This window comes from Thermobia domestica, chromosome 10, assembly GCF_964235325.1.
Source record: "Thermobia domestica chromosome 10, izTheDome1.hap1.1, whole genome shotgun sequence".
Classification (NCBI taxonomy): Eukaryota; Metazoa; Arthropoda; class Insecta; order Zygentoma; family Lepismatidae; genus Thermobia; species Thermobia domestica.
Window position 1 is genome coordinate 94,095,779 of NC_137463.1, and position 25,134 is coordinate 94,120,912.

The 25,134-nt window shown below is 34.8% G+C and overlaps 1 protein-coding gene across 3 annotated transcripts in view; it reads left to right on the forward strand.

Annotated features, from left to right (window-relative positions):
* The window catches only part of LOC145662571 (rho GTPase-activating protein 32-like), a 659,017-nt gene extending 647,060 nt beyond the window's left edge, over window positions 1-11,957 (forward strand). Inside the window, exon 6 of one of the 3 annotated variants that reach the window (XM_081728260.1) lies at window positions 11,726-11,954. In XM_081728260.1, coding sequence (XP_081584386.1) covers window positions 11,726-11,800 — 75 coding nt within the window. In that variant the 3' untranslated portion in view covers window positions 11,801-11,954. Of the gene's footprint in view, window positions 1-11,725 lie in introns of all 3 variants that reach the window. The other 2 variants (XM_081728261.1, XM_081728259.1) reach the window with 2 other exon arrangements.
* The last annotated feature ends 13,177 nt before the right edge of the window (window positions 11,958-25,134 follow it).

Here is a 25,134-nt window from a genome sequence, read left to right on the forward strand (position 1 = left end):
CATGTCTTTTTCCACCTGTGGGAAAAGCCATGTCTGCAGCATGTAAAGGTAGAAAAGTCCGTTTACAGTGTTCTCCTCGAGAAACATAGGCCATACATTTTATTACGAGTGCCTACACAAAACAGTTCATCTTAGAGAATCACGGATATATTCCTTATACCCATAAAGATTTTCTAAAGCCGAGGTCCTCACATGTTTGTTCACTTTCCACGAAAAGTGGAAGGCAATCTTATGATTAAACACAATTGAGTCAATAAAATCGTCTCTTTCCATAAGGTTTTACATCGCAATGCAGAGCTCAATAATCTCTTATCCTTGTCAGCAGTTCAAACGCCTTCAACAATTTCAATCTGTATGAGTAAAATTTCAAACGTTTTCGCAAGAACCTTTCGCACTCTTGTCTGCTTCAGGTTCAATTCTTTGTTTGCACAAACCGTTGACTTTTGCAGGCTTCTGGCGAAACTCACACACACACAATCGACTGTTTCCTCATCAACTCCTGGCTGGTCTATTCATTTCCTCTGCAGATATCCACTTTCTTAAAACTGTTTATATCACTTCCGAATTGAGTGCCTAGTTAGTGGGTCTAACCCAAACTTCGTTGAAAACTAACCACAGACAGTTTTGTATGAAGTTCGAGAACACAGAATGCTCGACGGTCTTCGTTTCCTGCCATCTTGATTTACTGTCGCGCTAGCGGCGGGATGCGTGACTAAACATCAACTTTGCCAGCTACTAGAACTTTTTAAGTTTTCTTTTATTTAACATAAGTTGCGCGTCATTGTGAATAAATAAACGTGAGTTATTGAACTTTGAAATCGGGAAGATCATTTACAATAGCCCTGCATTTAGCTTTAAGTTAGGGAATAGGAAAAGCATATTTAAAAACTACAGAAATATGGTGCCAAAATTGACCAGATTAAGCATCTTGTTACAGAGATGGCAAACTCAACTGGTTTTTAGTGTAGTGACCCTGTTAATAAGTAAATCGATATTCGAAAGTAAGTGGCTGCATTGTGTAGGGAGTGTCTAAAACAGTTTGCGTCTTGAAAAACAGAATGTAAAAATTCGTATAGTAGAACCTTTCTCTTTTTAGTGGGTACATCCATTTCATTCATGAAACACGACATGATAGTGTGATTTTGAATTCTTTTTTTTTTTTTTTCTGTTTCTTGTGTGTGATAACGACAATCTGTACTTAAATATACGACGAGCCTTGCATTTAAATTTTAAAAAACAGGTATTTAAGGAACAAGAGTGGATGTTATTTAAAAGCTGCTTGTTATGATTACAGAAGTCTTTAAAAATAGACTTGCATTAAATAGTTGCTATCGATGTGGTTGCATAAAAAATAAAGAAAGAAAGAAACATGTTGTGATGATGCCTGTGAGAACTTTCTCGTACGTATCGTTAGATGCAGTAAGCGAAAAAATAAATGGAAGTCACATGAAGAAGAACTTTTGCAAGATGAGCGAGTGTTGTTTGTTGCCTTGTAAACAAGTCTTGCTGTTCCTGTGAGCAGCAGCTGTTCCACTTTGATCTCCTTTCTCTTTGACGTGCCTTTTTCTACTTTTTTCCGTCTTCTTTATGTTGTATTTCCCTTTTCTTCTATCGGTTATTTTTTGTGACCTGTCTTCTACACTGAATACGCTTGCTTTGCCCAAAGTCATCAGCTAGTTTGCTGGTTGGTTTACGGCAGGTGAACCATCTTTCTTCGGTTTCTTCTACCATCTTCATTCTGCTCTTTTCCTCGTCTCATTCCTCTACCACTTCCTTCCTTATCACTTTTTCCTTTTTTAAATCCCTGGTCTTTTCATTGAAGCAGATAAAATGAGATGCACTTTTTTTTTTGATTGGAAGAAAAGGGTATATCAGAAAAAAAAAATCCCCATATAATCAATTATTAATGCTTTTTCTCTTCGGTCGATATTTTCCTTATTTACTTTCTGCAAAATTCACAACCGCTGCCACTGATTTAAAATAATTTCTCCATTTGGCCTTTTTTGTTAACATTAGTGGTATTTATATTGTTATCATTTCATATTTTTTCCAGTTTCGTAATTCTGTTCTTTTTTGTTTCCATTTTTTATTTTCTTTCGTGGAGTATTGTTTCAAGATTAAGAGAAGGAGCTATTTTTCTGTAAGGGTCCAGGGAAAGAATTGTGGCTTATTCTGTATTAATTTAGTTCTTCCTCTTCTTTCTTTATTCTAGTCCAGCGTTTTGCAAACTGTGGTTTTCAAGTCACACATGCCATTCTTGTCCCTCTTAAGATTGAACATTAGTCCCAAAAAAGACAATATATATATATATATATATATATATATATATATATATATATATATATATATAAATGAACTAGTTATCACACACTGTTGTTGAGAATTCTGAACAGGTGTAGATTATTCAATGTAATAAGATAAAGATCAAACAAAATCTAATAGCTTATATACAGGGTGTCCCAAAATAATGGCAAAAACTGAAACCACACAGATTCCTGGCACCAAAACAAGCAAAATAGTTTGTTGAATATATAGTCCAGACGTGGACAGGGGCGGAGCTACACAGCTTCGAAAGTGGGGGAAGGAATTTCACACTTGCCTACCGCAATAATGATAGGAGCTAGAATGGGGTTCAGAAATACATAAAATCGTATCGGCTTGATCTGTTAAACGCATGCTACATAACTGCGCCAGAGATTCTCCATACGTTATCTAGAGATTCACCGAATGTCTGCACGACAGAGATAAAGAAACGGTACAGTAAAGATCAAAACCATTCAGAAAAAAGTTGTTATTCATGTCTCGAGTGCACGTACATGTACAATGGGAGTCAAAGCAAAGACAACTGATCATGGTTGCATAATCTCAGGGAGCAATGGAAAGTGGTATACCAGATAGAAACTTACAGAGAGTGGATAGAAATAAGAACAAGTGTAACTAGTCGTGTAATGTAATGAAATAACAGGTAGAATACACAACAACGCCGTACTTGTAACGTAGTATCTAACATACAGTAGCAATACAAATTACTAGGTAATACGTGCTAACAATAAACGTACCTACAGAAGATGTTCAACGTGCTGTTCTCCCACATCTATGCAACGTGCTAATCGTCGCTGCAGTGGGTTTCGAATGCGTTCCATCACTCTCCGTGTGTTGCGTAACTGTTCACACGCATCTTCAATGTAGTTTTTTGAGCCTTCAGTTATCGTAACAAAGTAATAATAGACTTATATATATTCTTCTGTTAGTATCAATTTAACGACATTTTAGTTCACATTATTTTAAAAATATAAGTAGAGTATATTTGCATTAACGTATGCTGATGGTAACGTATAATTTTCTTCAAAGGGGTCAAGAGTAAGATGATCTGACTAATAAAAATTGAAATAAATTTGGGAAACACTGCTCTAGTTCATAATTTTAACTTTATTTCGTATTTCACGTCCTTAGCGTCACTAAAATATCTTTTCCTTAGAATAAAACTAAAGGACCTTCTATTCGACAAGTCTAAATGCTTGAGTATTTTCTATTTTCAAATATTCACTCATCTTAGTTAAGTTTTTGAGTATGGAATGGAGGATGAGGAAAAATTGAGACTTCAATTTTCATGTTGTGTATACTGTGCTAGTGCTAATTGGTTTATTTTTTTTATCCTAACACTTTGTTGTTAATTATATACTGTATATGTAAAACAGTTTATATTACGTATATTTTGGAACATTATATTGTGAAATAGACAAGAGTTAAATAAATAAAATATTTTGTCGTCACTATTACCTATATTCTATTGTTATTGTAGGCAAGTCACTGCTTAGTATTACTAGCTTTGAGCTTCTTTTATAGTTACAAGTTGGAAAAAGAGTAAGTCTCTATACTAATCGGCTAAGCACTGTGGTCAACTTTGGTGGAAGGAAAAAAGTTTACATCTGCTCATATAGTCTTCCCACGAGACGAGAAGTTCATTTTCGAATTCGGGACGAGACGAGAAAGATGATTCTCATATCGTTGTCGAGACAAAACAGATTTCACAAATCTCGTGAGTAACACTAGTCAGCCAAGTCTTAGATCTCAAGACTGTTTTAGTGTTGCATAATTTATAGTATAAGAAACTGTAATATGATAGTGGTTGTACGAACATATGCAAGAGTATTTATCAACGTTTAAAAATACGCGTCATTATAGAATATCCTCTACTCTCCAATAATAAATATGGTTTTAAATTAGGGATGGGCAAAACCGATTTTTATAAAAACCGGAAACCGGTTTCTAGAAAAAGCGAAATCCGAAAAACTGACATTTCGGTTTTTCTCCAAAAACTGTTCGGTTTTTCACCGAAAGTGATTTTGGCGAATACTTTTGGAAAACACATATAACTATTTTTGTGGGAACGGAATCGGTTTGCAGAAAACAACGAAACATTATTCTGGTCAGAAATAGAAGAAATTTTGAAAAAACCGGAACCGGTTTTGAAGAAAATCGAAACCGGATCCGATGAAAAACCGTACCGTTTTTTTGTGGAGAAAACTGATAAACTGTTTCGGTGAAAACAGATAACCGGTATTGAAGAAATCCGGAACCGGTTTTTGAAGAAAACCGAAGCTGCTTTTTTTAATTTTTCAAAAACCTGTTTCGGTTTTCCTAAAAACAGAAAAACCGGTTTTTGTGCCCACCACTAGTTTAAATATTGTTATACTATACCCTTCATAGACCTTTCGTAATGCGGAAGAATTTCTGATGTCTTCTAGATAAAATTAAAAAAAAAAAAAGTTCGAGCATAAATTTTCTACGTAAATTTACAAAAGAGACGTCAAATACTTCGCGACAAGACGAGAAAAACTTTTTGAAACGTAAGACGAGAATTTGACAAAAATTTACGAGACGTGACGAGAAAATCTTATTTCTCGTGTCGTCTTGTCTTGTAGATAACACCAGTCGCTACTGTCGGTAGCAAGGACGTATACAGGAATTTATTTCGAGGGTTCCAAGTTCAAAATGAGGTTAAATTATGTTAAAATTCGTAAAATCATCCCTGAAATTAGACGAAATTTACAAAAAAAAAAAAAAAAAGTTGGGATTTAGGGGGGAGTATTCCCAGGACCTACTCCCTGCGCACGTTCCAGATCAGTAATAAACGGTCTAGAGTTACTGTTTCCATTTTATTCCAATAGAGGTGTTGATGTCTTTACAGCAATGAATAGTTATGTGCATATATAGTAATTTAAACAGAGAATTTAAACGTTTCGTGTCTATCATAACCTAGATAGAATTGAGTGCATATTTGAATTGCGTAGTTCGTAGGTCTAGAAAATGAAATGTTGAGATTTCGTTATTTTCTGACCGATGTTTTACAGATGTTCGTTAAATAGTCTGGCGTTTGTTTAACTAATAATCATACAAAATTTCGAACCTTTATTAAGTAACTCTAATATAATCGTTAATAACAGATGTTGACAAAATTGTAAATTCTCTTCTTAGTCGTTACATAGTATTAACAAAGTGTTAATTTGAGAAGCATTGATAAAAGCTTCAGTAAAAGTTAAACTTTAATAGCAATAATACTAATAACAATCATATAGGTAGTAATCGTAGTACTCTGTATCACTGACATGTTATTTACCGTAGCTAGGTTGGCACTTGAAACCATGCATTGTGCTTAACCATTATGTACCTTTATTATGAATCTTCACTTTAACACCAAACATTAATTTTAAAGTTCTCGTACCTCTCTTCTAGTCCATTATTATTATTATTATTATTATTATTATTATTATTATTATTATTATTATTATTATTATTATTATTATTATTATTATTAGACTTCCCCCTCCTCCATTTTTCACTATATACTACCTGTGATATCATATTAAATTATTTTAGTTTCATAAAAAATTATATTTCATACAAAATTATTTTAGTACATATTTAGTTTATCTTACAAAGAATTAAGTACTGAAAAAGGAAAATTTAATTCTTGATGATTTAGAATTTTAAAGACGTGAGTAATTAAGAATGCTTTATTTTTAACTCCTCGTAATCTATTTTCAGGTTGGCCACTTACTCATACCTGTAATAACCACTTAAAAACAGTGGTCGAAGTGAGACGGTATGCGGTGGTCGAAGTGAGACGGTATACCGCCTCTGGTTTTTCAGTGATGAAGGCAAACGAGATGTCTGCAAATAAGTCATTTTGCTTATATTTTGATGTGCCATATTGATTTTTAATTTGTTACCTATGTTTGTATGTGAGTGTCTTCTTGCCGTAATGCATATAAATGTCGTGTTTTGAGCATGGGCAGGTTTAGGAGTTGTCTGCTGTGGGAGCGGACCTTCCGGGTGTTTCGAATACCCCACCGTCGAGTGGAAGACCGGGAGTTTTCCCGCAGAAAATTAATATCCTCATTCGGTTTTTCAGCATTTTCGTGTATAATTCTCTATAATGCAACATAAGGGGATATTTTTTTCCAGAAAGTTGGAGGGGACCAAAGACTCTCCATGTCCCCCTCCCTCCGCATTATTACAGAGAAGCTCTCCAATGGTTTTCAGTCAGTATGTAAATAGAAATGCAATCTTTTAGGCAACGAACCCTCACTACATTTCAACATTTAGGTAGCCGGTATGTCAAGTCAAAATCGTAATAAAACGTCTCTGGATTTTTTTCCACTTCGAACACTGCTTAAGAACGTTCGAATTTGTGTGTTCCAAGTTCTCTTACGAGATCAACTTTGATAAAGGGTGGTAAGTTTTTCTATTATTCGACGCATGAAGAGTAGGTATATCTATGGGCTTCCGCTCTCGCCGACGAGACAAATTTCTACTCTTGACTATCGGCCATTGCTCAGGCTGCTTGCATGTATTAATATCGTTCGGAAACAAATACATTTTTTTTTTTTTCAACTACAGAGCATTAGATGTGTACTAAAGTAACCTATGAACCTTCGTGACTTAATACGTTGTTACTGTTTCTAACTAAAAGTTAATTTTGGTTAGAAAAGAAACTTTTAAATGAAGTGGCATACTTTCTTCATATGTCCGTCATTACGCATTTAAAAATTTTATGTCCTTTGACCTATAACACCTTCAAAAGAGAAAGGCTCCTGGTTAGCGCGCTGCATTTAGGTGTTTAATAGTTTCGTGATGCATGTTGTGATTTCTTCAGGATTGGGTTGTTGTGAATTTGACGATTGTATTTGTCTTCTCCTCTTCCTTTCTTTATTGCTACTTTTCTTAGGTGACTTCCGAATAATATTATGAGGTCAATAATACAGAAAAGAAACTAATTTACGGGCATTGTTGTTAAAAAGGACAATATTTGAAGAAAAAGAACTCAATTTATAAAATTTCTTACCAACAAGAAAGCGATGGCATAGTTCGACCTTCAACATTTTGTTTCTTACTTCAACCTTTTGCGAGCATACCCCAGATGTTCAGTTCGTTCCTATGTCAGAATTGGTTAGTTAGGTGTACTTAAAATTATGATTACCTATGAGAAAAAATGAAAATTCTCGCCCCTAAAAGGTGTCGTGAAAGGGGTATCTCGTCTCGGAAAATGTTTGTATGTGGAAAGGTCTGTCTCGTATCTTTTCTCGTTATGTTTGTCACTCTACTTATAATTGTTTCGAGATCAAATGCATTATTGTTATTTCCTATATTTGGAGTGTAAAGGCCCATGATTATCCATCGAAGATAAAAGAAACGGTAATGATGAGATGAATGACGAAAGTGGAAGGAAACAGGAGTATCCCGAGAAAACCCACTTTGTCTACCACAAAGCCCGATTTTAGGGATCAAGAATTGAACCAGGAATCCCACACGCCAGAGGTTAACGCTCTACCACTGAGCGATCGCGGCCCCGAAGCAGTAGAAAAAATTATGAATGATGTATTGTAAATTTGCAGAATCTAAATTTCACAAAGGATGAAACAAATGTGTTCTTTTGTTCCGTAAATTCAATAATAGTTTTTATAGATAGCTCCTTATTTCTACACCATTACAAATATTCTACCATAACTTTCAGGCCAGATGTTCTGTCAACTCTACCTCATTGGCATTGGCATAACTAGGATATTTTGATAAGGGAGGGCATGACCCTTTACTACTAAAAACTGAAAGAATCTTACCTATGGTCCATTGATATTCTAGAAAAAGAGCAACAATGCTGTAGGATTTCTGTTCTTTCTTTCCTCTAGTTATCCCTGTGCATAGCATTCGTTTCTTAAACTTTTTCAAGTGGGGATCACTTTTATTAGAATACTAGCTGAACCTGCGCTGTCTACTCAGTGCATCGCTCTGTTTGATCATGAATCTCCTTTCCACTGTGCATGTCTCCTATTCACAGAAGTAAAGGATAGGAGACTCACAAAGGAAGTGAATTGCTATGTATGGATGTTGGAGTGAGTTTGTAGTAAAGTTGTGGAAATGACATGATATCAAGTGCAAATATTTTTTATTAATAAATCCATATCCGTCCGAGTACGCCTCATTACGTCTCTCGAGGCCTTTGAATTTGCCAGCATGCAATAGATTTTGCCATTAAGATTTAAGCAAAACGCCTGCAATGTCAGTCAACCCGCCATACACAACTTCTCTACTGGTTGCCTAACACCATAGTTTCGGCCTGTAACAATGTTAATCTTATGGGCCCAAAACGGCCCCTAAAATGTTGAATAGAACAATAACGACACGGTTTTTGAAAATTTGAATGAGAACTGGACAATCTACACAAAATTTGGAATGGACCAGTGAATGGCACGTTTCAAGCACTTGTGGTTTTCGAGATTTCATTGTCGAAAGGATTGGGGACAAACATATAAACCTAGCATTTTAATATATAGACTTGATGAACATGCACTCTTCACACAGCGCATCATTCATATATGAGCATGAATCTCCTTGTTATTCCTCACATCTGTACACGTCCCTTTGCAGACACAAGTGAAAGAAGTCTTGGTAAAAATCGGCAAGAGATACCCTAAAGAGGAGATTACTTTCTCAATATCTCGTACCGTTTGCAAGATTTGAGCCTATTTCCGGTTGGAGTTTTTAATTCATGTATGATCTGTGTTTTCTTTCTTCTTGCATGTAGTAGGTAATAAGCAAATACGTAAACTAAATAACTCCATGGCCTATGGAACCCGGAGGTTCCACGCCGCGTTCACAAAGCTCTCCACTGACTTCTATCCTTAGCCAATTGGATCCAATTTCTACTTTGTATTCCCATATCTGCGAGATCCATCTTAATATTCTCCCATCTGTGTCTACGTCTTCCTAATGGTCGATTTCCGGCTGGTCTTCCAGTTAAGATTTTCAAAGCGTTCCTACTTTCTTTCATCCTGGCTACATGACCTGCCCACCTGAGCCTCCTAGATTTGATGACCCTAACAATGTTGGATAAACTGTATAAATTATGTAGTTCCTCGTTATGAAGATTCCGCCATTCCCTATTCCCGTTTCTCTTGGGTACGAATATTCGTCTCAGGATCTTGTTCTCAAATACTTTCAATCTGTTCTTCGTTCCAAATAAGATACCATATTTCGCAACCATACAGAACAACAGGCATGATTATCGTTTTTGAAAATAAGCTAATACATTACACATACAATCAATTATAATATCAGTGATATATGGTGTTCATTGGGCAAAACACTCCAAATAAAGATTCAACTTACTAGTCAGACTGGAGAAATGGTTATTGTTGGAGTGTTGGAGTGTAAATAAATAATGGCCATTTTTTTTAAAAAAAATACTGAGTTAGAACTGGACAATCTACGCAAAATTTGCAATCGATCAGTGAAAACGTCATCTTTGTAGAGCCTGTAGTTTCCGAGATCTCACTGTCGAAAGGACTTGCCACAAACATATAAACGTCCACAAACGTATAGTTTAAAAACTCCAGAGATGGCAGCACAATTCATTTGCATTTATTTCGATGAAGGCTTAGGTTGGAGCTCAGTCGCTCTTAATTGGTTTTGTAGCATTTTAATAGATAGATTCTACGGACCACCCAACTCATAATATTAATTCTTTTAACTAGCTGAATGCTATCAAGGCTATTTTAAAATAGTACATTTATATAAGCTATTATGATTTGTATAATCTTTGCATTATTAAATTTTGTTTGAGATTCTCAGCTGTAATGTGTGTGATACGAATTTACTTGAATTTTTCTTTTCCGTTTTTCTTGGACTAATCTTCAATGTACGGAGACCATAGGGACGCACTTCAAAGATCACTGTGAACCAGATCACAGTTTGAAAAATCCTACTTTACGTCACAAACATTAGTGGAGCCATATCAATAAGGAAACTCTTTAAGAGGGGGCTTATTGTGGCGTATACGGAAGCACCCATCTAATATTTCTATAGTTCAGCATATATTCACCCGAAATCTACGAAAGAACGAGGGCATACGAGAGTGAGTATTCACTGTATTTCTGAAAACGATCTAGCATATACCTACCAAATCTTTTAGCATTACATCACTACTCTTAAGCTTTCAACAAAATACATACCATTTTTATGAAAATTATTTATATTATTATTTTATTAAGTTGCCCTGATGTGCTTAAAGTTGGAGTTAGTTTGACATCCTTGTCCCTGACTGAGATAACTCTTAAGTAATAACCTATTGAAAAAAAAAAAAAAAAAAACACTGACACGTTTCATATTAATCTGTTGACTTCTACCTTTTCCCCCGCTGCCAATTTCAACCCAAACAATAGACCACATTGAGATTCCGCAAAGAAAGCATACGCTCCTCTTCATGAAAATCTGATAATTTCTAGAAGAGTTATCGGTAAGTATGTTTTTCTTCAAGATGTGGTTGATGCATTCCTTTATCTCTAATATTAACTCCAACAATAGGCTTTTTTTAAACCTTTAAATAAATCACATTGTGTTAATGAAAATTGGATAAATTTTACGTAAAATGTCAGGGAATATATGCATATATGTAAACTTTAATAGGATCGAATTCAAGTCGTCACACTTGAGTGATTTATAGTTCAACCAATAGTGAGAGTTTTCTTTTGCTCCTGATTAATGTCAGCCCCAAACAATAGACCCCATGGACAGTAGCGTACGCAGGAATTTCTTAGGGGGTCCAAACTCAATATGAGGGTATTTTATATTAAAATTCCTAAAATTGCCTCTAAAATTAGGCTAAATATACACAAAAGTCGAAATCTCGGGGGGTTTGGACCCCCAGGACCCATCCAATGCGTACGTCCCTGCCCATGGAGAAGATTTGTAGAAAGTATATGTAAGAAAATCTGATAGTTTCTGCGAAAGATGTTTCAAGATTTGTTGAATTACCTCCTTCCCACTGACTAATTCCAATCCCAAGCAATAAGATTCTAGGTCTTAAAACAAAACCCACTTGATATTTCATAAAAATCCAAGAATTCGTACGAAATTTATTGTGGAACTTTTTTCTTGTTTTCTTTTTCTTTTCTTTTTCTTTCTTTCTTTCTTTCTTTCTTTCTTTTCTTTTTTTTTTTTTGAGAGTAAATTCATTCCTTCATTCATTACTGATTCACTCCTACTCCATTGCTCTTGACAGATTCCATCTTGAAGCAGTGAAGACAATCTGGAAACTTTAAAGAAAATATTTCATCACAATCAAATGACTTTAGCAGTTACTGTATATAGGAAAATTGTTTTGTAATAACAATATGCATACGAGTAAACCTGCTAACATGAGGTTCACTTTACTCTCTTATTTTAGACTGAATTCAACTGCAAAACAACGAGCATATTTTTAAGATCGAGGAAAGGCATGTGCGAGGTTTCATTAAAATAGGATAAATTTTACCCAAATTATCGTAGAACAAACAGAGGAGCGTAGAAATGCAGGTTGAGTCAAATGGTGAAAGCTCGGTTATGCTACTTCAATTGTGTGTATTTTTATCTAATATTGTTAAAAATGTGTTTATTATTATTATAATTTGTTTTCAAGTGTAGTGGCAAAAGAATATAACTGTTATAGTGCTGTAACTAAACATAGTACTGTAAGAAAAAAATGTTTAGTTGGTTACATATTGATTGAGAATAAACAAGTATTGATTGTAGCTAATTTTAATTGTTTTTATTTATTTATTTTGTTCAACATCTCAATATATATATATATATATATATATATATATATATATATATATATATATATATATATATATATATATATACACTGGATATAAGTTTGTGTGGATTTTGAATTATTGAAATGTAATAGGGTTTTATTTATTTTCAACTATCAATTAACTATCAACTGTCATTTAACATTTATCTCTATCAGAATATTTCAGAGTAAATTATACCTTTTTTCTTAATGCTTAGTGTATATTTGTGCAACCAACTGCTTAAAGACGTCCCTTCATAATTATATTCAAGAATAAAATACTATAATGCACCATAGATTGACTCACTGAAACAAAATATCATTGAATACAGTTAGTTTCTACAATTGATGTTCAGTTCCAATTAGGACAAGGCCAGTTCATTCATATATCCATCTACCTACATGGTTTAAGGTCGATAACCCTGACAGTCAATGATTTCACCTCCTTCGTGTTCTTCTTCTTTTTCATATGTGCAGAACTACGCGTTGGCGTGGTCAGACTTGAAATTTCTGTTCTAACACAAACGGATGCAATTGTTTATGTTGTAACGTGATTTTTTTTTTTCCCCTACAAGACTTTTGGAAAGTTAGTCGGTCACCGCCTACGATCGTTTACTGGTCAGTCTTTTCTCATTGTCTGAGAAACCAGTTCTCTCTTAGAAGATTTTAGGTACAAATAGAAGGAGAGCTTTCCGTAGGAATTGAAATTTTTACTTTTAATTTCTTTCGTTTCACCACGCACTATGAAGAAAGTTTCTGCTCTGTTATGAAGTTCCATCTTCGGAACAAGCATGTCTCATTCATATATATGTGAATGAGAGAGGGAGAAACATTGGATTATTCTTTACAGAGAATCAGGTTTTCCTGAATCTGAAATATTAATGGTGAGGTATAGCTCAAAGGAAACGAAGAAGTAGTAATTATGTCCATTTTTGGAGATGATATTTCGAAAGTTCTTTAGGATGTATGAATCAGTGTTCATCATCAAAACTTTTCTGTATTATTTATGACCATTTCTCTGTTCCTTCAGAACATCCGAGAAAATTTCCGTACGTGTATAGAGAGATGTAACAGTTTTTTTCTTTCTTTAATCTGAGTTCATTCTTGGAAATAAGAGAAAGTACTAGACCTTAAGGCTCTGTATTCGTCTAGACTTAATGAATGGAGAAACGCTGTCTCAACTAAAGCGATTTAATTCATCTTCAGACCGGGAAAACACATATCTTGACTTAAACTATGTTTTATATAGATGGCCCAATGTAGTTCTTTTCCAAATAAATCCTTCCTTTTTAACCGATTCCATATAGCATATTAACTAGATTAGCCCAACACGTGTAAGATCTTTAATAAGTGGTTAATCGCACTATTGAGAAACACGTATCAGTGTGCAATTACTTAGTTGCTATCCTTACTATTCGGTATTTGTTTTGTGTTTAGATCGTCCCTTCTTATTTGTTTTTCTAGTATCAAGGATATATAAAAGGTGAACTTACGTTTGACGTGAGATCTTAAGTATCTGTGCCTTGATCTTTCAAATTAAAGGCAGGAATGCTCACACTATATTATTGGTAAGGCTATATACTCTGTTACTTGAGATGCTATTGAACAAAACATTGTACAGGACGGCGAAGTTTGAAATGTGCCAGTCGGCTCGGCGCCACCCTCTTCAAATAGACCTGTCACATTTGATACTTAGTTTACGCGTGTGGCCGTGTCGTATTGTTTTTGAAATATTTTCCTCTTGCTTTATCATTACTCCACCATCTTTGCGTATTTCATAATGATCTCTTTTATTCTGAACGGTATAATTGAGGATCTGAATTGAAAAAAAAAAAAAAATCCCAGATTCACTTTAGTTTCGTATTGTCATTTTTTTTTCTTTTTTTAAAATCATGGGCATTTATGTTCCCAGGGCTATTATTCACTTGCATGATATTACAGCCTAAGTACAACTCAGAATCTTAATTTTAATACAAGGTAATTTGAGTCGAATAGAATAATATACCAAGTCGTTTGACTTGGGATGTTATTCAATTCTGTTGAAGGATTTTAGGTTTTTGCATTTGAGCGAATTACATCGCTGCAATGCAGTGACTGAGAAAAAATTTATTCGACTATAATGTTTTGCTTAACCTCAGTCTTAAACAACGAGAAACCAAAGCTAGTCGCCTCTCAGTCATTTAATAACAACATTATTGAACTCTTTCGTGCGCCTTCTGAAGCTGGTGCGGCGATACGTTTTTAGCGGTTCGATTTCGGTACTTTTTTTTAAAAAAAAAATACATAACATCACAGCAATACGTAAATCACAATTGTCACTCAATATTAGAACACAATACGGTGGTCATTTCAGGATTTACTTGGGAGGGGAGGCAGATTCCCCCATATTAGTAAAGTTTCACAGTTTTCATTAGTACACCTATATTAAAACTTAACAAATCATTGTTACTTAGAACATGTAACGATACTTAAAAGCACAAGAGTATTTCAAATTGAGGAGTGAATTGAAAAAGATCGCGAGTATGCATTGAACTTGAACGATGGACAACACGATGAACAAAAGGGAATAGCATTGCAAACAAAAACATTCAATATTATAATGTTTTTGTTTCACCTAAAAGAGAGAGAGAGAGAGAAAGAAAGAAAAAAAACTGCTCCGGTGGTGTTGAGACGGTTTCCAATTCAGGTCTACATACAGCTACAGTGAGTTAAACTACAGATTTGGTTTCATTACACCCGCCCTAATTCAAACAAAAATACACTTTTTTCATATTAAAATACAGGGCGATTTAAAACGATGAGCTTAGTTCCATATGGTTATATTTCCTCAAGTATACAATGAAGATGTAAAATTGCATTTGATTAGCCTCACATTCAAGTGTAGAGATTTTCAATATCCTTCCCCCAGCTGCACGGGTAACATCTAGAGCACACGACACTTACATCCTCCTATGTTGAGTGTGTATGAACCTATGTAAAGCTCAAATTTCTCATTAATTACTAGTGTTCATTCTTTAATATCTCTGGAAAATAAATATTGTTAGGCCTTTAGAATATTTTTTCATGTTCCTTTTTGTTTCAAATTTTACTTGAATTGCATTATTTTTACTTATTTTGCACCTTCACTATCACATTACCTCAGAAGTTTCACAGTACAATAATAATAATAATAATAATAATAATAATAATAATAATAATAATAATAATAATAATAATAATAATAATAATAATAATAATAATAATGTGTCGCGGGCATCGGTTGGGAACTACTGATCTAAACTGTACCTGAATTTATTCCACACTCGATGAAGAATGTGTTACATCACTGAGTTCACCGTAGCTTTTGTATGTCAATTTGATGAATCAATTTCACCAGATTGATAATTTCAACGGCCAGTGGTCCTCCTGTTGGGGGTGAAACGTTGCATCGACAACGAAATGTACGCTGTACCTTATTCACCGATTCGATCTAGCTGAATTCACAGGTGGGTGAAAAAAAATCATGTGTTGCATTGAATTCATGAATGCAAAAGAAAAAACCTTGTGCTGCATAGTAGTCATCTTGCTCACAAATGAAACTTGTATATACTAGGCGAGATTTAGGAGCGCTTTAACGGTAGTATTTGAAGCTTTAGGATAGATATCCTCTTTCAACTGATCTGTAGATCAGTTACATTTTGTGTGTGGTTAGAGGGTTGAGCCGTGTGAAATTGTATCCATCTCTCTCTCTCTCTCTTTTTTTTTTCTTTTTTTTTAATCATCCTGTAAGACAGAGAAACATGATAAATAATTTATTGTATGTGGATGAAATATTTTACATTATGTTAATTATAGGAAAGATCGAAAAACGAATTAACAATCATTAGATACAGTGATATGTTGCAGGTGTAACTGGCAAAATCAGTATATGAGAACACTGACAAGATATTTAAATTACACTTTAAGCTTTAAATGATACCTGTACCCCAGCATACGGTATGAATCTAATATGTTTATCAAGTATACCATAGCTCTGTTTGTCTGTAGAGCTAGAAAGAAGGAGGAGAAAATTCATATCAGTACTTTCCTGACCTGACCTGAGGAGATTTGAACCCACTCGATTCCTCGAGTACCCAGCTGATAATTAATTGTGCTGTTCAAGAAAGCATCCTGTCTGGTATACAACATAAATCACACTAGATAAAAGTGCATTCTTAACTTCTGTAATTGTATGTGTGTCTCTGTTCAGGTCTTCCCTATACAATTTGAAGTGGTTATACTGCTTCTGTGACGTCACTGAAAAAGCATACGAGGAGGGAGTGTGAAAAGTGACGTTCTTGTGTAACCAATAACCGAACAAATTATCGCGTTGTTCTAAGCAGCACGATTAAGTAGCTTTTAATAGCCATGTCGAGGGTTCCGCTCGCTTCCCGTGGCATACTTCCACCAGTTCGTTTCTTTGACATCTGGGATTTGATGGTCCACATATGGCGGCTGTGTTTTTTTAACGGGTAGCCAGTGGGTTTAATGTGAGGAGAGGGTTTGGGGCCACGCTTCCCAGCCATTCGTATAGTGCTTTCACATGGATCGGTCGCTCGCTGCAGCTTATGGAGTTACAAGTAGTAGATTAGAAGAGTATTTTATCAGTGTTGCCTACCACAGATGCGAATATCTACACTTAATAATTTTCAACTTGAAATACGAAGGAGCACTCTGTGACTTATGCCGTGAATATTATTTTTACGATTTTAACAATTATTATTTGCAGTTATTTTTAAATTGATAATTAATCTAATAAGTCCCCTTTGTGGTCGAATAACGTATGGAATCTTTTCATCGAGCCCTTTCATTTGATGCTCATACCAAATATTTCACGGACAACATTGAATTTCATGTAACGCCATATACCTGATATCGCTTTTAAGACTATGACCAATCTATCGACATGTCATTTATCAAACTCTATCAAGCAGTTCATATACTACTACTACTACTACTACTACTACTACTACTACTACTAATAATAATAATAATAATAATAATAATAATAATAATAATAATAATAATAATAATAATAATATGCAAGTGAAAAAATCCCTTGTAAAATATAAAAGACCTTACAGATAGACAACCAGGTCAATACTTATGCAATTCGGGTGGCATATACGTCAGGATGTGAGAGATAGATATCTTCCTAACTGCTATTCGTAAATTCTATAGCGTATTTTGTTTTTTTCTTTTGTTTAATCCATTAGTTCATATACTGCATGTTTCATCACTATGTACTTTGATCATACCTTGCTAGATGACATGACTATGCAGAACATTCTTATTAGTTCTAAATGATTATAAAATATAATATGAAGTATGTCAATTTTTCTTTAAAAAACATATCTGAACGCATTTTAATTTCCAGAAAACATATGTGGCAATAGTAAAATAGTAGTACTATTTTACTATAAATAAAATAGTAAAATAAAATTATTTGAATTTTAGTAATTAGAAACTGTTTAAATCTAAATTAGCCAACATTTTCAAAGACTTATGCAACTTTACATTTGTGAGACTGACATACATGTTGGTAACGTATTAATAAACAATAGCGTTGTGATTGTAATAGATCTTTTCTTTAATTAATTAATTAATTAATTAATTAATTAAATGTATTTATTTGCAATTCAGTAATCTCACAGAAGGATCACAGGATATTGTTTAAAAGCGTATTTCAGTAACATAAATTACAGACCTCAGTAATCCTTCAGATACCAAACCAGCTGTGCCGGATTACCGACGTCGCTAAAGTCAACAAAACTTTAAAAAAAAAAAAAAAAAGTCGGGTTACTGGACACGGCGAATCATACAGAATATACTGAATGTGAAAAAGAATGTGGAAATGTGGTGTAAAATTCAATAAGCATCCTTATTAGTGACATTTAAAGAATTGATATTGTATTCGTACAAAAGGTAGTAAAGATTGCACATGAATAATGTGCTAGTTTGTGCAATAATCTGTCATAAAGTTTACATAATACAAATGGAAACAAAGTTTAAATAGCACGAATGGGAAGCGACGTTTATACAACACGAACTGGGAAACAGCATATATAACAGAAATAGAACTTACAATTTATATAAATGAATGGGAAACAAGCTCATAACCACCCGTCTTTTTACGCCTTTCAAGCTTAGTGGTGAATTGACATACATGCGTTATGTGTCTCTGTTCTTCCATTTTATCATGTGTGTTCATTGTAGCCATTGTTGTATCGTTATTTGTTCATATTTATCACCAGAAGCTTGTAAGTCGTAAATCTTGTATATTTTACTTAATTATTTAGTTTCATTGTAAATTAATAGAAATTGGATCCTCATGGTACTCGAACAGAGGTTTGAAATCATTCATTATTTGTAAGTGTATCCAATGGACAAAAAATAGCTACATTCCATAAAACATCTGATTAATGTATTAAATGTGCATTATTTAATGGCAGTATTTTGAAAGTATAAGAATGATTATGTGGTGCATATTGGTGCGTGTATTTGCATTTTTACATGATTCGTTTTCTATATCAAGTTCATATTATGTGGATATACACTGTTTTTCCATTTAACAGAATATTAACATATAAATTTCTATAAAATTTTAAAATCCAGATACATGTTTAATGTGGAGTAAAATGGTAGCTTTGAATGTCGCTTAAAAGTTTAATATCCTGCATGCAGTGGCCCATTTTGGATGATAGCAGTAATCTCACGTGTATTATGAAATACTCTCCTACCCAATACAGCAAAGTCCTTTCATATGGAATATGCATTAATTGCAGTATTCTATAGCATGGGGAACTCCCCATGCGGGTAAATATGTTAGTTGCTCTGTTAGGCGAGTAAAACTGTCATTAACGTGTACACTCTCGATTTATGAGTGGTTTGCATGCATTGGCGAAAATGGAATAGTCATTGATTTAGGTCCTTGTGTCAGTTGACAACTGCGTGTGGCACAATTCAGGAAGTCGGTGGGAGGTCAGGTCGGTAGAGTTTGTTGGAGTGATTTCTTTTCTTTGTTAATAAATGCAAGAAACTAATGACTATGAATTTACTGTATGTTGATGAACTTCAGATATCCATCAATATATATAAGTTTAGTGCAGTATACTTTCTGGTTCCTGCTAATCGTGTTCCTTATGTATCGACGCTTTATTATTAGTATTTTCAAGTACACGATTATACGACATAACATATTTATAAAATCTTAAGGGTATCACGTCTCAATTTTCTACACAAAATGATAGAAATGAGACGCAAACGATAAATTTAATAACAAATAGCAAAATGCGATGGATGTATGATCATGATTTGTTACCGAAGTGAACTATTCTTAGACAAAAACAGCATAACATTTCTGTTTCCTTCATGATAGAAAGGTTATATGTCTCTTTTCGAAAACCTGGCGTATGGTAAGTCGTAAGATGCTTGGATACCTCTTAGCCTCTCAGCAATGTACAGTAGGGTGTTACAAGAATTTGTCACATTTTGGAAATAGATTCATCACATCAGAATAAGAAAAAAGTTCATGTGAACCTGTGTTCGGAAGTGCATAGTTTCGTAGGTATAGGGTGCCGAAAACGTGAAAAAATGAAATTTAAAGGTCCATAGTTCCACTACTATAGGACCGATCGTAGTTGGGTCAAGACATCACTGAGGAACTAGTGTGTGAACTATCCAAATATCCATCTTTCAAAACCTGCGGTACTTGCACAATCATTTTTAGAGAGGCTGTTTGGGAGTACTTGATCACTCTCCATCTACCTCTCTAAAAATTGGTGTACAAGTATTCTGGAAAGATTGGAGCATTCTTAAACATGGATATTTGGATAGTTCACATACTATTTCCTCAGTGATGTCTTGACCCGACTACGATAGGCCCCATAGTAATGGAGCTATGAATGTTTAAATTTCACGTTTTCAGCACTCCACTTTTGGATATTTGGATAGTTCACATACTATTTCCTCAGTGATGTCTTGACCCGACTACGATAGGCCCCATAGTAATGGAGCTATGAATGTTTAAATTTCACGTTTTCAGCACTCCACTCACACTATCCACTTTTGAGCACAGGTCCATATGAACTTTTTTTTTTCTTATTTTGATGTGAAGAATCTGTTCTCAAAATATTTTGACACATGTTTGTAACAGCCTGTATAACAATCCGCTATGAATCACACACCAGCCCTCCTTGGTGGTCTAGTGGTTTGCGGATGCGCCTTTGGTGCATGTGGTTCCAGGTTAATTCCCGGTGGAAGTAAAGGTTAATTTCACAACCATTCACTTTATCATCCGTCTCCTTTAGACTACAAAGCATAAACGTGCGACATCAAACTAAAATTTAATTTAATTTAATCACACATCATTCTTACTCTCCGTAGAATTGACAACAAAGAAACAGTATGACGCGTTCCGGGTGGTAAGGACGAATTCAGCGAAGGCTTGTTTCCTGAAATGTACTCGAAACAGTTACAATAACCTTCTATTTATGTTATTTTCGAAGTTGAAGAACAGCTTTCGCAAATTATACATATAGGCACAAGAACTGACTGTCACAGAGCACCTGACTTTTCGTATTACTACTAGAGCACCTCAAGTGTAATTTCGAGCGTTCATATTGTTGCTGTACGTTTGTTGAGGTAGCCACCGCAGTGGCTCAGTGGTAGAGCGTTCACCTCTGGTGCTTGGGGTCCCGAATTCGATCCCAGCCCCCGCCAAGTGAACTTTGTGGTAGACAAACACCGTGTGCGTGGGTTTTCTCGGGGTTCTCCCGTTTCCTCCCACTTTCTTTATTCCACAATTTCATTCATTACCCATCATCACCGTCTCCTTTAGCCTAACCGGCATAAGCGTGGGACGTAAAACTCTAAGATTTCATTTCATTTTTTGCACTGTTTTCTATATAGCGACAAGAGATGTCGCTAGTGTGCAGGCCGTTTGCACATGAACCCAAGGAACAACTATTTATGTAATCAACACACGTCTTAATATATTTAACTTGTAATTATTATCTTCTCGACCAGGGCCGGCCTTAAGCCGATTGGACCGATTGCTCCCAATCGGGCCCCGCGTCTGAGGGGACCCCACACTAGTGCTGTCTATTCTACTGTCCAGTCTAATCTACTCTCCAGTCCCGTTTTAACAGCATATTAGGCCCCACTGCAAACAGTGTGTTGTAGTCCCTATGACTAAATTTGCTGCTAATACATGTAATTAATACATGACATTCTGCTCGCGGGGTCCCTGCACAAGTAACTATGGTACAGTTAAGATGGCTCTGCTACTCTCGGTTGCCAAGTACACACAACAACATATTGCAATACAAGTACATCCATGGACTCCACAAGGGAAGATATCGCCTCTCTCTATATATAAATGAATAGTTTGTATTAAGATTCAGAGATAGGCAAATATTTTGTGAATTTAATGCTGCAGTAGTTTCATTATTTTTTTACATTTACAACTTCCGCTGTAAAAATATATATTATGTCCAGGGAGTATTCTGCACACCCCAACATCCCTAACTCCCCCAAATTTCCTTACACCCCCCCCTTGGGCGTAAAAACATTGTTTACTTTGAGTTTGTGTAAAAATGTATATCATTATTCTGGGTGAAAACCCTCTTTCATTTTGAACACCTCATTAAGTAAAATTCCTGGCGTTCTTGCTGATTATGTCACGTGATACTACTTTGAATACCGAGATGGTATCAAATAAATCAATCTCAGTGACTTATTTGCATATCCTTTCTCTTATTATAGCTAACAAAACCAGAGGACAAACTTTGCTCTCTCCTGCGAAAAATACCGTGGATGTATTTTTTTAAAATCAATCCAAAATCAACTTAAATCCAATCAATTTAAAATCAACGGAAACCGAATGTATACTAGTGCATATTGAATATGTGGCTGCTTATGAAGGTTTTTCTTTTAACTCGAATAATCCAATGCAAAATATGTCATCCATCTTCCATCAGTTCCTTAAGGTTTGTGATCGTCTCATCATCATTTCATTTTGTCTTCAGTCGATAACGATTTCAAGCTGATTATACCTTTTATAAGTAGGTAGGCCACCTACGATGCTCTCACTAGCGTACATTAGGTTTTCCTGACTTAAATTCTTTTCAAAAAGATACGGCTGTTAAGAAATCGTTGAACCAACAAATTCATATCAATGTGATTTCATTATGTCTTACAAATATAAACTTATGAAAACATACACTTGACCATTGTATTTCTCGTAAAATTCTAGCCCAATTTGATATATTACATGATCCTCTTCCTATTGAAAAACAGTCGAGCGAGATACAAGATGGGTGACTACAAGATTGCGGCCATGATAAGCATACCCTTAAATAGATGTCTACTTCCTCTCGGTGTCGGTTAATGTGTTTTTGGTTTTCACCCCTTTACCCGTTTTACAAATAAAATAAAATTTTCAGACTTGAAACACATTGTTATGCCTTATTCTGATGAATCACATTTTTGGCCACTGCGGTCATCTTTATGGACGGAAGCACTCTAAATTTTATTGGGCTCTCCCTACTGGTCTAGTGGTTATACCCATTTCCCTTTCTTACGTTTTTCTATTTGCAAAATGTTCTGATAAAAACGCTCACCCCATTCATTGTTTATAGCAGCTAATTTTTCAGAGAAATAACTCAAATGGAAATGCAGGCAGCGAGTGAATTTTAAAATACATATTTCACCTTTGTGCTTCGCAATTTTTCAAGAAGGTTCTGTACCAGTATTTCATAGTTTTTCTACTCTTACAAGTAAACCTATCGATGTTAAAATCTAGTTTCTTGACAAAACTTGTCAGGGAAGTGTGGAATATCAAGAAACAAGCGTAAGTAAAATCTAAAGTACGGGTACATTTTGCGGGGCCCAGGTTTAAAACTACCTTGCACGAAGGTCTGTATACCTTCGTGCAAGTTACTTTTAAACCTGAGGCCCCGCAAAGTGTTCTCAATCGGGCCCCGCACTACCTAAGGCCGGCCCTGTTCTCGACTTTTCTCCTATAGCCATCAACTAAGAATCTGTGTTTACCATCAGGAAAAGCGAACTTTTTAGAAATGTTTCTCAAACGTGGAAGCTGAAGTATCGCGCGTTCTCATGCTTGTACTTCATTTTCAAAATTGATTATTTCTGTCCACGATTTGTCGTAAAACTTTGGAGTCTGTTATTACAGTAAATTTTATTTATTTATTTTCGTAATTCTAATATCCTGTACATAACTTTATAAATCTTGCTATAGTCTTGGATTCCAGGTGACTGTTTTCCCAACGAGGAGTTTGAAAAAAAAAAAAGTTTATTGTAGGTTTCATTACAACTATTTGTAGAATCTATGGTATATTAAAACGCATAAACGCAATCAAATTATAAGAAAGCATGTGAATCAATACAGAATCTAAATACCAGCGAACAATTAGGAGTTTTGTTGATCAAGGAACTTGACATCAAAAATCGTAATTTATATGGAACTCTGCTTCACAAGACATTAAACATTTTGCTCGCAATTTAAAGGACCTGATATTATATGGTGTATTGATTTAATATGTTCTTTTTACTTTTGATTCATATGATACAATATAGTGCTGAGTATAGTATACCTAGGTAGTATATATATATATATCTATATCTATATACAGGGTGAGTCAAAATAAGTGTTACAAGCCAATATCTCGCGAACTATACATCATATAAGAAAAATATTAAGAGACAATGTACAATACAGAGGGGCCTAAGAAATGAGTCAAACATTAGATTTCCCCCGCCCCCATTTTGGGGGGGAGGAGGGTGAACGTGAAATTTTCAAATGGGAACATATTGTAGGTCGAGTGATACCTCGTTCTAAAGAGCTTGAAAAATTGAACAATTTTTGTAGGAAACAATTTTTGAAAATGGGCACCGTTTTCAAGATAGACCCCAAAATTGGTCCTGTAAGAGATAAAATTTCCAGTACTTATAAATCGGAAACGGCTAAGTAGAAAAACATGAAACAAAAAATGAAAAAGGTAACGCCATAGGCAACGTGGAATGGTGTTGTCGTGGTGCCCCAGGACCCCATCATGGGGCCCCGGGAACAATTTTAAAATTTCAAATCTGAATATAGGTCGAGTGATACCTTGTTTGATAGATTATGGAAAACCAAACAGCTTAGAAAAAAAAATTGTTTTGATTTCGGGCAAGCCTGTTACAAAATGGCCGCCGGAAATGGTTCCACATTCAGATAGAAAGTGCAGTGTTCAAACTGAGTGTTACAAGCCAATATCACGCGAATTATTGCATCAAATAAAAAGTGTTAAGAGTCCATGTACAATACAAACAGGCCTAAAAATATGTCGAACACGAGGTTCCATCATCATACTGTAAGTGAATAACAAGTAAAATTTTCGGAGGCAAAATCGACCTATAACGTAATAATAATAATAATAATAATAATAATAATAATAATAATAATAATAATAATAATAATAATAATAAGAAGAAGAAGAAGAAGAAGAAGAAGAAGAATACGAAAAATAATAATAAAACTAGTAATAATAATAATAATATGAATGAAAATAATAAGACAATGATTAATACTAATACGTATGCGCAAAAAGACGTCGTTCCTCAATCACTACAATCCTATGAGAAAGGGATAGGAAGGTACCTATTAGGCCCTACTTGTAGGCAACATCTCAGCATGTGCCCAGTTAGAGTAAGGAAAGCCCGTCAATGTCATTGCCTGGGGAATGGAACCGATGGCCTTCGGAACATAGTACAACGATAACGTTGTATATTGCATTAACAATCTGTACCATCTTATAAAAAAAAAGGATCAGAGGCGAATTATTTGAGCCGTTTTATACAAAGAAAAGAAAGTTGCAAAGAAATATCTTTAGATTATTTTTGATCGTCAACTATTAATGTAATCGCTATGGAAACGTAATAAATGTAAGTGTAAGTGTGCAGACGTAGAAAGAACGGGATATAAACTTTGGTGATAAGTT